Source organism: Haliotis asinina, chromosome 5 (assembly GCF_037392515.1).
Source record: "Haliotis asinina isolate JCU_RB_2024 chromosome 5, JCU_Hal_asi_v2, whole genome shotgun sequence".
Classification (NCBI taxonomy): domain Eukaryota; kingdom Metazoa; phylum Mollusca; class Gastropoda; order Lepetellida; family Haliotidae; genus Haliotis; species Haliotis asinina.
In genome coordinates, this window is record NC_090284.1 from 26336644 (window position 1) to 26350987 (window position 14344).

General features: G+C 42.8%; 1 protein-coding gene across 1 annotated transcript; it reads left to right on the plus strand.

Annotated features, from left to right (window-relative positions):
• Positions 1-2313: 2313 nt before the first annotated feature.
• Positions 2314-10458, plus strand: LOC137283820 (basic salivary proline-rich protein 2-like). The gene is made up of 9 exons (XM_067815504.1): positions 2314-2376; positions 4111-4153; positions 4455-4574; positions 5262-5381; positions 6418-6489; positions 8466-8582; positions 8793-8903; positions 9282-9872; positions 10028-10458. The coding sequence occupies exons 1-9, from the start codon at positions 2314-2316 to the stop codon at positions 10456-10458; spliced, it is 1668 nt and encodes a 555-aa protein (XP_067671605.1).
• The last annotated feature ends 3886 nt before the right edge of the window (positions 10459-14344 follow it).

Sequence of the window (14344 nt, forward strand, 5' to 3'; positions counted from 1 at the left end):
CCTCTAGCAAGACCTCATCAGCCAAACATTGAGTGAGATTGACTACATGGATCACGTGTCTGAACTTTTAAAGCTTGGCTAAATGTGTGTATATTTAGTGACTCTGACTCTGACAGCGATTCCGAAGTGACTTTGGTCCAGTGACCTTTTAATTATAGTTTCAGTGTCATCTCTGAGTAATATCACAGTTCAAATTTTAGCACTTAGAACTACTTGATTGATTAAATCTACCTAGAAAAAACTTTTAAAATGACAGAATAATAGTGCTTGTTAATCACATGTTGTTATTGTTATTTGTATTTGTCGTCCTATGTCCTATGTTGAACAATGTGTCCACATGAAAGAGTGTCCTCTTTATGGTAGTCTTAGCCTTTTTCTTGCGTCCCACTACGCAGACACTTTAAGATCACTCAGCTATATCAAGTCCCACTAAGCAGATGCCAGTATTTTCCGTCTCTCCCACTAAATAGGCACTTTTTCGAAGAAGGAAATTACGTTTGTCTACTTCCCGGCCATGAACTGTAGTGATCAGTTGTAATGAGTAGCTGTTGGTGTGATCAGCTGTAGTGAGTAGATGCTGTGGTTAGCCGTAGTGAGTAGACGTTGTGATCAGTTGTAGTGAGTAGCTGCTATGATCAGTTGTAGTAATCAGCTGTTCTGAACATCTGTAGTGAGTATCTGTTGTGATCAGCAGTTCTGATCAGCTGTAGTAAGCAGCTGTTGTGATTAGCTGTAGTGAGTAGGTGTAGAGATTAAGCAATAACAAACGTGTGTGTGTGAGGGTGTGGGGGCGGTTGTAATCTCTACACATATAAATTATTTTCTTGAAACGACCTGCAAGGGCGGACTTTAAACCTGTTAAGACGTTTAAGCTGTTTTGTGGGCAGCATTGTTGTGATGTTGTTGTTATAATGTTGTTGTTATGATGTGAGGACCCCAAAGCATAATGTTTCCTCAACGTAAATTTGCGGCATTGTTATTACGTTGTGACATGACGTTATAAATGACGTAATACTAACGTTGAGACATTGAGATCATGACGTTACCGATCTACATCCTTCTCACAACGTTGTTGTCATGACGTTACCGATCTACATCCTTCTCACAACGTTGTTGTCATGACGTTACCGATCTACATCCTTCTCACAACGCTGTTGTCATGACGTTACCGATCTACATCCTTCTCACAACGTTGTTGTCATGACGTTACCGATCTACATCCTTCTCACAACGCTGTTGTCATGACGTTACCGATCTACATCCTTCTCACAACGTTGTTGTCATGACGTTACCGATCTACATCCTTCTCACAACGCTGTTGTCATGACGTTACCGATCTACATCCTTCTCACAACGCTGTTGTCATGACGTTACCGATCTACATCCTTCTCACAACGTTGCTAAAACATTGTGTGTTAGCTGGTTTGGTAGGTCGACAAACATATGGCCAAGTTATAAATGACCATTACAGTCATTGTCACTACACATAATAGTCACAACGTGTACTTACAAAGTCTAATAAATACAATATGTTGTTTAAATCCGCGTAGATCTGAAATGACATTGTGTTCTGTAAAACATGGCTATCACTGGTCAATCCAAAAATATTGCTTATATGTTAAATTCATTTGTCTTATGAAAAAACAAATTCTACAATACCCTCCCCTCTCCAGTGTCATGTTTTGATGTATGTACATACTACAGTAGTGCGATGTTCACATTTAAGAAAATAGAACTATGAAAATGTTTTGTGATGTTTGAAAGTAAATATGAAGAAAAGACAGAGTTTCTGCATCATATCAAAGTAACCAAGAACTTAATAATAATTTCAGTTTAGGCCATTGCTGAATCTGTACATGCCTATGCCTACAGAAAAGATATTGCATGACAAGTACATAAGCGATCAGTGTCCATAAGATCTGAAGTATATACTGAAGTTTCATATTGTGTGAAATTACTTATGACACGACAATAGGAGCGAACTATTCGAACTATATTTTTTGCGATATATCAATATGATATATTCATTGAGTAAGGATACTGTCACTGTCTGAGGTTAGGAGTTCATTCTGTGAACAGTACAATGCGTCAGAGTGACTGGTCCCCAAACTCTCGTCCTCGAAGGGTATTTATAAAGGTATATTAATGCAGCTTGTCTAAGAAACATGCGGTGAAAGCAATCACTTTCAGTGCCTGTCCTTTTTCGATGAAAAGACCCACACACGTACGTGGTAGGTCTCTGCCTATGTATGACACCGAACCCCACTCGCAAGTATAAGTAGCTGTTCAGGCAGACTAAACATCACTCTCAAAATGCGAGCTCTTGGAATCCTCGTAGTTGCGGAGCTGCTGCTCTTGGTTGTCGTGTCCTCACAGGTAAGTTCTTCATCGGTTGCTTCAAATGTTTCCTCCCAAAACACCAAAGTCTCCACATTAAGGCTCAGCGCTATCTTGCGCTCTCCAGTGCTGTGTTCTCTCTCTCTCGTCATGCAATTTCAATGTTCAAGCAGGCGCACCTTACAGATATCAATGTATGAAAAAGCCATCACTGCCGGTAACTTTAAAATACAACCAGCTCAAAATAAATTTAACCAGATCAGACAATCCATAGAAAATAACGCAATTGTTAGTTACAATGAATAATTCAGTGAACCTGTAATATATTTAATTACTAACTCTGCGCATTGATAGGTGTCGTTGTTTTAATGACAATATATGTCAACGCAGTGCGATACACCAGTTCGATGTTCAAACAGTAATTGTCATGTCCAAATGCAATGCTCAGTTTGAAAAATAGATGTTAAACATATGTTGAATTTACTCAGATATATGGAACATTTTATCTGACTTTTTTTACAAGAGTATCGGGCTGGCTAGCTGTAGATTTAGACTGAATGTCAGAAATCTAGCCCGTCTCAGTCGGTCGGAAGGGCCTTATTTCATTATTTCAGACCCGACTCATCGATTTCTGCTTATTGCTTGAAGTAAAATGTAAACAGTCTGTGAAACCACCATCCGTGGTGTGGAGATAAAGATTGCACTAGTCTAATTGTTCCACACTTCCAGTAGGGTGACATTGTTTACATTACACCAAAATATACATATAAAAAAATCAAAAGATATCATATTTAACATACATTATTATGGGACATTTATATGACGCACATATCCTCGCAACTAGTGCTTATTCGAGGCACTAGTTTTTTGTTGGATGACAATGTCAACGGCATACAGCGTATTGTCAATCACAACTCTTGCTGCCTCTAGGCGCACCGAGTTCATGAGGCTTTCTCATCCAAACGAAGCACCCGTTCGCAGCTGGGTAGATTGGGATACATCGTCACAGTACTTTGTCCATGTTTACTGCACGTTGCTGTAGGTGTTTGCAGATATTCATGTGGCCACCATTTGGTCATATACCAACGGATTCGTGGGTTCTTTTACGTGCAAAGGGTTGTGTGCTATAAACTAGGTGTTGTGACAACACGAAAATAGTCTGCACACAAAGTTTTAACGCAAGGTCACAGGTGGGCTCGATCCCGACACCTCAACCTCGCTGGATCACTAGCCTGGCGCTTTAGCCAGCTTGCCCGCCATGATCACTTCTGTTCGTGTAGATGCTCCGGAAGGTCTGTTGCGTAGACTGCATAGACTCACAGGCACTTCGGGTAAATATGGATGATCACCTAGAGTAAGGGGAGTTGCAAATATACTGAAAGAAATGGACACAGGAAGATTCAAACACTCTATTAATATTTTCATCACCAGCTTTGGATAGCTCCGTGGAAGGAAAATAAATAAATGAATGAGAATATTATTAAATAAATGAATATTGCCAAGGAAGTGATGTTACCTTATTTGTTTCCCTCAGTATATTAAGACTTTGTTGACACTATTTTCCAAAGCGATTTTTACAACTGAAAAACCTGAGTAACAAACTGTGATCTGAGTGTACATTGCCAGATATTGTTTGATACAATTGACTCACGAATGCCATCTCAGTTGTGAAAGAAAAACTGAGCAGGTATATGTTACTTTTTAATAAGACTTGGTACACTAAATATTGTGAACATTTGATGCTAATGAACTGCGTTACATTTCCTTCTTCAGCCGAACAACGAAGGACAACAACAAAGTAAACAAGCAGCTCCAGGTAGAAAACGTCTGTCTCGCCATTGAAAGGCAGTCTTAACTTATATTACTCACATCTTGGTTCCTGCAACAGGGCGGGTTTAATATAATTATGTTATGAGGTCTTCGTGATCTGTTTTAGGGGCATTAAAAACCTTCTATACATAACTTTAATCATCAAACGAGTTATCTCACAAACCATAATCATTCAGATAAAATATACTTGGATGATATATGAAACACGTTTTTCGGTGCCATGAATCATTGTCAACCAGCTGTGGATCATGATCTTTATCATTGTTCGTAATTATTTCTGACTTCAGAGATCACCAGGGAAAACTTCCAACATGAGCTCAGCCATATCCTAGGCCGCACTAGTACCTATGTCGACGACCTGAAGGACCTTGTGAAGGTCTTAAGAGGGTCGGACAGTCTGATGGAAGGTAACTCGTCAAATACCTACCTACCTACCTAGGTACATGCACACATACATATACACACACACACACACACACACACACACACACACACACACACACGTACATACATACATACATACATACATACATACATACATACATACATACATACATACATACATACATACATACATACATTTGTATAGTGTCGATATCCAGAACAACTGTTCAAAGCTGCTTTGTTTTTACCTCGATCATTTGATGTCAATCTCAACGGCACGCGTCGTCTTATCAATCTCAAGTCCTGGGGGAAGCCCTTGCACGTACCTGGTTCCCCTCATGGACTGACAGAGGGCGTTGTTCTGGCATGGTAACACAACTTAACGTGCAGCACACGTGCTGCTCCCTTGCCAGTTCTAACGACAACGTCTGTCATGGCGTTCCAGATCGCCAGATTTGAACCCGTTGTGGGAGGAACGCGATCGACGTGTACGCTTATGCGTTTCTTTGTTTAAAGAGTTTATAATGGGAGGAGCTCACTCATCTTTCTTGCATTCATAGGACCCAAACATGACCCAAATCTCCACAGACACCTAAAACACAGCATCAAACCTGTCTATACAGGAATTGTTATGATATTACGTTGTCATATGGTGTGCCCCTAGTGTCTGTTTATGATGTATTATCTAAACTGGTTATAACTTTTGGCAGCGGAAGCCAGGTTCAAAGAAGCTTTCATCGGTGGGCCTGTTCTGTACAATGACGCTGTGAGCTTCGCGGTGAAAGCCATTTCACATCTGTGGGAAGAGTTGAGACTGCACATTGAGGGAAGTGAGTATACGTTCAAGGTTAGGTGTGTGTGTGTGTGTGTGTGTGTGTGTGTGTGTGTGTGTGTGTGTGTGTTGGGGTGGTGGGAGTGGTGGTGGTAGGTGGTTCGTGTGGGGTGGTATTTGGTGGTGTAGCGTGTGTTTGTGTTTGTGAGTGTAGCGTAGTGTGCGGTGTAGTGTGTGTGTGTGTGTGTGTTTGTGTTTGTGTGCAGGGTGAAGAGTATCTTTTTTTGTGAGGAGAAGTCATGTGTTCATGTGAGGCGTAGTGTGTGCGTTGTTGTTGTGTTTCGTAGTGTGTTTTGTTGTGTGTCTGTTTCCGAGTGTGGTGCTTGTGTGTGAGTTTGTGTTGCGTATTGTGCATTATTGTTGGTGTGTGTACATGTGTTGTTGGTGTGTATGCTTCCGCGTGTGGTGTTTATGTGTTTGTGTTGCGTAGTTTGTGTGTGTTGTTTGCGTGTGTACGTGTGTGTTTTGTTGTTGTGTGTATGTGTGTGTTTCCGCGTGTATTGTTTATGTCTTTGTGTTGCATAGTGTGCGGTGTCGTTGGTTTGCGTATGTTTCCACTTTTAGTGTTGTGTGTGTTGTTGTTGGCGCATGTACGTATGCGTTGTTGCTGGTGTGTGTGTATGTGTGTGAATCCGCTTATGGTGTTTGCCTATGAAGTTTTGTTGCTTAGTGTGTTGTTGTTGTGTTTATGTGTGTGTGTGTTTTGCGTAGTGTGTGTTGTGTTGTGAGTGCGTTTCCGTGTAGTGTGTGTGTTTGTGTGTGCAGGGGTTGGAGCGGAGGTTGGTGTGCGGGTGGAGTGGAGGTCGAATGTGTGAAATTGATAGGGAGTGGTGTGAGCCTGTATATACACAGCGTTGATGAGGACGGGTCAAGGGATCTATGGCTAGCATATCAGATGGAAGAACAGTGAGGGGAACAGCATGTGTTATTGATAAGCAATGCAAAACATGTTCAACTTGTTATTTTGGTTGTTACTTGAGCCTACCTTCAAGATCTGCTATATGGCCCGTAGTTGCATCTGTCTCTACTTGTAGTAAACGACGGCTTCATAGAGGGACCGCTGACTTGCTCGGCCCTGGATCACCACGTCAAGGCAGAAATGAAAGGTAATTGTTAAAGTCAGGCCTCAGTGAGCAGAAGAGGTGTCCATATTGAATACTCACTAGTGTCTACACTGCATCATCAGTGGTGGCTGTACTACATTATCAGACGTGTCTGCACTACAACATAAGACGTGTCTGCACGATATCATCAGTGGTGTCTGTACTGCAGCACCAGTGGTGTCTGTACTACATCATCAGTGGTGTCTGTACTACAGCATCAGTGGTGTCTGTACTGCAGCATCAGTGGTGTCTGTACTACATCATCAGTACTGTCTGTACTGCAGCATCAGTGGTGGCTGTACTACATCATCAGTACTGTCTGTACTGCAGCATCAGTGGTGTCTGTACTACATCATCAGTGGTGTCTGCACTGCATCATCAGTGGTGTCTGTACTACATCATCAGTATTGTCTGTACTGCAGCATCAGTGGTGTCTGTACTACATCATCAGTACTGTCTGTACTGCAGCATCAGTGGTGGCTGTACTACATCATCAGTACTGTCTGTACTGCAGCATCAGTGGTGTCTGTACTGTAGCATCAGTGGTGTCTGTACTACATCATCAGTACTGTCTGTACTGCATCATCAGTACTGTCTGTACTGCAGCATCAGTGGTGTCTGCACTGCATCATCAGTGGTGTCTGTACTACATCATCAGTACTGTCTGTACTGCATCATTAGTACTGTCTGTACTGCAGCATCAGTGGTGTCTGCACTGCATCATCAGTGGTGTCTGTACTACATCATCGGTGGTGCCTACACTACAACATTATCAGTCTGTGTATTGAATCATCAGTGATGTTTACGCTGCATCTTCAGTGGCGTCTGTACTGCATCATCTATGGTGTCTGTATTACACCATCAGTGGTGTCTGTACTACATCATCAGTACTGTCTGTACTGCATCATCAGTACTGTCTGTACTGCAGCATCAGTGGTGTCTGTACTACATCATCAGTGGTGTCTGCACTGCAGCATCAGTGGTGTCTGCACTGCATCATCAGTGGTGTCTGTACTACATCATCGGTGGTGCCTACACTACAACATTATCAGTCTGTGTATTGAATCATCAGTGATGTTTACGCTGCATCTTCAGTGGCGTCTGTACTGCATCATCTATGGTGTCTGTATTACACCATCAGTGGTGTCTGCACTACATCATCAGTGGTGTCTACAGAGCATCACTAGTGTTGTCTGCAGTGCATCATCATGTTGTGTCTGAACTACATCGTCACGTTATATCTACACTGCATCATCAGTTGTCTGTCCTTCATCATCAGTGGTGTCTGCACTACATCGTCAGTGGTGTCTACAGAGCATCACTAGTGTTGTCTGCAGTGCATCATTATGTTGTGTCTGAACTACATCGTCACGTTATATCTACACTGCATCATCAGTTGTCTGTCCTCACTGCATCATCAGTTGTGCGTCCATAATCAGAGGTGTTTGCACCACACCATGAGTGGTGTCTACAATGCATGATAAGAGCTGTCTACAGGACATCGCCAGTCTATGTACATCTATCTGTGATAGTCTAGTTTGTTTAATGACAGCTATTATAAATTAATTACCATGTTTTCATCGCTAAATGACTGTAATATTGCCGATGCGTTGTAAAAGTTAACCCACTCACTCTCTCATCAGCTCATCAGTGGTTTCTTTACTACATCATCAGTGGTGTCTGTCTTGCATCATCGGTGATGTATGCATTGCATCCTCAGTGGCGTCTGCACTGCATCATCATCAGTTTCTGTACTGCACCATCGATATTGGCTATACTGCATCATGGATGGTGTCTGTACTGCATCGTCGGTGGTGTCTGCACTTCATCATGAATGCCTAATGTAACATCGGTGATGTCTGTACTGCACCATAAATGGCATTGCATCACGCCATCAATGGCGTCTGTACCGTTTGATCAGTTGTATCTATGCTATATATGTGGTAAAAGTTGACTATAGGACGGTGGTTTTCTTACAGACCATCCAGGGAAACCATTCGACAAACAAGTGGCGTTTGATCTGATGGTGGACGACATCGAATGTATGGCAGGGATATTGCAGAGGATTTTCCAGTGCTCCGAAAGCCTGGATCGCGGTAAGTGCTTACAAAAGAACAGAGTATGTCTGTTGTTGGTACAATACACTGCAGATCTAAACGTTGTGTGTCTGTCTGTCTCGTAAACCCCCAAGGACATAGTTTGATGAATGCGGTGATATGTCTATACTGCACCCCGTGCTATCCTTGCATTTGCATTTCGATGCGCTGACGTATAGCTTCTGAGTTCATATATACATTTCTGTTTAGGAGTAGAGATGTCGATAGAGGATGCCAGCCAATTCGTGAAGGACCTTATCTTCGGCCTCTTCGAGATCAGGGATTCCGGACTCCACTTTTTTCTTGCCATGTTTGACGTTTGTGAGTATTAGGTTCACGGTGAAAATAGGTTGACCATGAATAATAATGATGATAATTAGTCCATTTATATTGCGCATAGCGCATACAAGATAGAATTTGGAGTCATAGGAGACATATAGAATTTGGAGTCATAGGAGACCACAGTCACTGGTTGTCAGAAGTTCTCACACGTAAAGCTAGTTACAATGTTCAGAAATAGGCAACATCACGTTCACCCTTGACGCAACTATTTCACAGTTCAGTGCTGTTTCCAGAAGCGGCTCAAGGCTGGTAACCCGTTTTCATTTGGGGACATATATAACTAATGTTAAGATAAAACGGAAACTTACTGGTGATCTCGTTATCTGACCACAAGGACACTATGTTTTATATTTTCAGTTCCTGAATATCTCCCTCTACCAGAAATCAGTGGGAACAGTATTCAGCAAAAGCGTGAGTACCTCGCTGACCAGCTTGTGAATCTTGTTCTGAGAGGAACCGAAAGTGGACCACCACCACCACCTCCAACTGGAAACGGCAACCCACCACCTCCAACCGGAAGTGGACCACCACCACCACCACCACCACCATCCCCAACTGGAAATGGCAACCCACCACCACCACCAGGTAATAGTGGGAATAGACGACAGTTGAATGATTTACTGAAGGATCTGCTGAGGAGAGAGAACAACTCACCACCACCACCTCCAACTGGAAACGGCAACCCACCACCTCCAACCGGAAGTGGACCACCACCACCATCCCCAACTGGAAATGGCAACCCACCACCACCACCACCACCAGGTAATAGTGGGATTAGACGACAGTTGAATGATTTACTGAAGGATCTGCTGAGGAGAGAGAACAACCCACCACCACCACCACCTCCAACTGGAAACGGCAACCCACCACCTCCAACCGGAAGTGGACCACCACCACCACCACCATCCCCAACTGGAAATGGCAACCCACCACCACCACCACCACCAGGTAATAGTGGGAAGAGACGACAGTTGAATGATTTACTGAAGGATCTGCTGAGGAGAGAGAACAACCCACCACCACCACTCCAACCGGAAGTGGACCCCCACCACCACCACCACCACCATCCCCAACTGGAAATGGCAACCCACCACCACCACCAGGTAATAGTGGGAATAGACGACAGTTGAATGATTTACTGAAGGATCTGCTGAGGAGAGAGAACAACCCACCACCACCACCTCCAACCGAAAGTGGACCACCACCACCACCACCACCATCCCCAACTGGAAATGGCAACCCACCACCACCACCAGGTAATAGTGGGAATAGACGACAGTTGAATGATTTACTGAAGGATCTGCTGAGGAGAGAGAACAACCCACCACCACCACCACCTCCAACTGGAAACGGCAACCCACCACCTCCAACCGGAAGTGGACCCCCACCACCACCTCCAACTGGAAGTGGACCCCCACCACCACCTCCAACTGGAGACGGCAACCCAACACCAGCACCATCGAATAAAAGAAATGTGAAGAAACGAGGTCTTGGCATTGCTTTTCGCAATCTTCTAAGAAGCATCTTCCACTAAATGTTGCTGCTTCTTGTAGAGATAAAGAGTACGATGTAGTGGTATAAAAACTGTAAGTCTTTACTATTATGCCACTTGTGATACATTGATCAACAAATGTGCTGCATACTCCTTATATCTTATAATAAAGACATATTCATACGGTCATAGCTGTTACAGTTGGTTGGGGATTGTATGCCAGTAAAAACCTGAAGCAAGGTGATAATTATAGCTTTATGGTTTTGGCACTGCTTCATTCAGGGAGTGGTACACCGGGGTTAGAATGTGACCGGGTGTTAAAAGCTTGGAGTCAACGTTTTGTTCCGACTCTTTCATTGTTGTCATAACCCCTAGTGTACACTACCTTTGGTAGGTAACCAGATGGTGGCCACACGAAGCTGTTAATGGGTACTTGGTAAGGTTGGGAAAGCCACATTAACTCGGTGCACCTAGTAGGTAGCAAGAGTTGCATGATCTACTTGAAGCTGAGATTGAAAATACGGTATGCTGTTGTGATAGACATCCAATGATCGAGGGAAAAACAAAGGGCCCAAGGGAGCTGAACTGGACATCGACGCTCAGATTCGATCCTTTGTGGAGAAGCCTTCTGAGAAGACACTGCATCATATGTACATGCAGTGTGTGTGTGTGTGTGTGTTTGTGTGTGTGTCTGGATGAAGTCGGTTGGTCTCAGATGTGAAACTGAGGCCTTCCTTTTTGCTGCTCAGGACCAGTCACTTTCCACTCGCAATCGTCAGAATGTGATTCTTAAAGAAAATATCAACATGAAATGTCGTCTTTGCAATGATTGCACAACACCTTGCCAGTGGATGCCCTTGGGGCAGATCAGGGTTATGCAGAAGGCTGCAGTGTTGGTGATCCCTCATATTCTCAGGAAAGTCCCATTAGCTGTCTGGGTTGCGTGTAGAGGGGGCGAGGGCCCTGGGCTGATGATGAGCCTTACCAGCCCAACTGTGGCAAGATCAGCCATCTTCTCTGCACCATATTCATCTTAATCTGTAAAACACAATAACAATATTCAGGATATAGAGCTAGGATGGGGTGTCAGTTGTATTTTCATCTTAATCTGTAAAACATAATAATAGTAACTGCCCCCGAAATATTGGACCCTTACTCTTCATCTTCCTCAGTTGTAGATCATTCTGAAAACCATTCTATTTATAATGAAATATCTCATATACCTTTAGAAAAACAGAGGCCAAACAAACGAATGAACAAACAAGAGAATCTTTCACAAAAATGAAAGTAAGGAGAACTCAGCACCACAATTTCTCGTGACGACGTTCCCAGCCGTAAGTCACATGCCATTGAGACAGACAACCAGTTTGTGAGAACCCGTCGGACGCGAACCCGCGATCTTTGGATTGTTAGCCCGACTACTAACCGACTGAGCTACGTCCACACTGTTGCTAGTCATTCATGTGACGTCACGGAAATGAACGGAAAGAGTCGAATTGGTTGCGGAAAATTACGAAGGTTACGGGTGGACTTGGTGCCTCGTGCTTTCAATCTACTGACCGTCCTATTCCGTAATCTACAAGATACCATGTTGTGTGGAATGAGCCGATATGGTTCGAACTGAAAACGGTTATTGACGTCAGGCGTCAGACGTTGATTTCACGGTGCATGCACGAATGGCGTGCTTGTATAAAAATCATTGTGTGCTTTCGTGACAGAAAAGTGTTGTAGGGAACCCCGTAAGGATAATGTGGATCGCGCTGAGGAATGAGTGAGACATGGGCATGTTTGGTGAGTTAGACTTCGAATCATTATTGAAAACATGTAGATCTAGAGGTGAAAGTTGCTGGAGGCCGATTGCCATCAGCCCAAAATTTCGACAATAAACCATTTCATCGTTTATTTAACTGTTGACGTTTTGGTCTCCCGTTTTTCTTTGTGGACAAAGTATTAAAAATGGAAAAGGAAAACAATTGGTACGCATGCATTTACCTACTACATTGGATTAGGTCCCTTACCCTAACACTAAACCCTAATCCTAACCCTAATCCTAACCCTAACCCCAACCCCAACCCCAACCCTAACCCTAACCCTAACCCTAACCCTAGCCCTAGCCCTAGCCCTAGCCCTAGCCCTAGCCCTAGCCCTAGCCCTAGCCCTAGCCCTAGCCCTAGCCCTAGCCCTAAACCTAAACCTAAAACAACACCTTGGAATAATTCTAATAAATAGAATACGCTCACCGAACCGGCACGAAAATGGCTGACGTATCCAGTGTAATGAATTCTTACCGCTTCGAGAATAAATATTTCCTTGTAATGGTGCAAATTACTGAATGACAAAGATATATATGTATATTAGTTTACAGTTGTAATTCATTTGATCCAAATAGGTACGTTTGAAACCGAAATATAAAATATATTTAGATTATTTTACATTGACCAAAACTGCGAATAATAAAACATGTCACAATGTGTCCAATGTAAGTCATTCTTACTAGATTTAAAAATAGAAACTATCTAAATACACAAACTATAATACCTCAGCACCTCTTAATACCAGGAAATATGAACATATTAGTCAAAAAAGAAAAAAATATTTAAAACTGGTGCTTGCAAAAAATTGCGCATCCGCCTTGAACTACTACTGGAAACTCTCAACATCGTTGGGTTTCTGTAATGCCATGGCTGGTAGAGATGAAAAATCAGTGAGAGGAGTTTATACGCACTCGCTGAACTTGACGACCTTGTTGCTATGCCAGCGTCAGAGGGCATTGTTTCAAGAACGTGCTTTTGAACAAAATCACCTTCAATTACGTAAAATAGTGTTATGACGTATCTTTAAAGTTTGTAGTGCTGTATTCTAAAGGCAGGCCGAAATTAATTCATTAAATGACATTATTTCTGTGAAACTTTCTGCGGACTGTTCATTGCGTGAAGTTAATTGTTGTGTCTATGCTGCCGCTCGAAGCTTGGAGGAAGTTCACGCTGCTTCCAAAGAAAAAAATCTTCTAAAAATAAGAACAATAAACCAAAGAAAAACCTGTTTCAAGTAGAATTTACAGAAACTCGAAAACACATTTCCTGGATAGAGCTGTGCCTGAATTTATGCTTTATCTCTCATCAGATTGCCTGAAGACTTGTATAAAGATGTCCAAATCTAATACAGCTCCATGGCCTGATGACATTCAAAACCGGTACTGGAAACTGTTTCCCTGTGTCCAAACACCATTACTTCACTGTTTCAACTATCTCGTGGACACAGGTGATGTTCCTCTATGGTTCTGCAAAGATCGCAAAATACTCTTTCCCAAAAGCATACTTGACTGATCCCCAAATCTTCCACCCTATCACATGTTTAAATACACAATACAAAATATTTACAGGGTGTTTGACAAACCTTGTGTCATCATATTGCTCTCCTAATGAAGTAATTTACAGAGAGGAGAAGGGAGCAAAAATGGGACGTTGGGGTGCAAGGATCAACTTCTTGTACACAGGAAGTGATTTTGGAAGAGGCAAAAACGCATTACCACCTCTCCGTGTGCTGAATTGCCTACAAGAAAGCATGTGACGAATGGATTCTGCAGTTTCTTCGATGTATTGACCTTTCTCAGCGACTACTTGATTTAAGTCATTAATGAGTTGCTGGCCGACTCAACTTGAGATGTACTCGCAAGGGCAGGTGCAGACTTCGGAATCTATTCCAATCGGAAAGGGAATATTCCATGGGGACTCCTTCTGTCCTTTACATCCCGGACCTCCTCATACAACAACACATAGTATTCATGTCCTCTACATCGACCTCCACCCCAAAGGGGAAACCAATTTGAAAGAACTGGTTCTCCTCGTCGAATCCTTTTCTAATGACATTGGCATGACATTTGGACTCAACAAATGTAATACTCTTCATTTGAAACGTGTCAAGGTAA

Coding starts and splice junctions, on each gene's coding strand:
- LOC137283820 (XM_067815504.1), top strand. CDS start 2,314: ATGCGAGCTCTTGGAATCCTCGTAGTTGCGGAGCTGCTGCTCTTGGTT. Junction 4,154..4,454: donor AAGTAAACAAGCAGCTCCAG/GTAGAAAACGTC, acceptor TTCTGACTTCAG/AGATCACCAGGGAAAACTTC. Junction 9,873..10,027: donor ACCACCACCACCACCACCAG/GTAATAGTGGGA, acceptor CACCACCACCAG/GTAATAGTGGGAATAGACGA.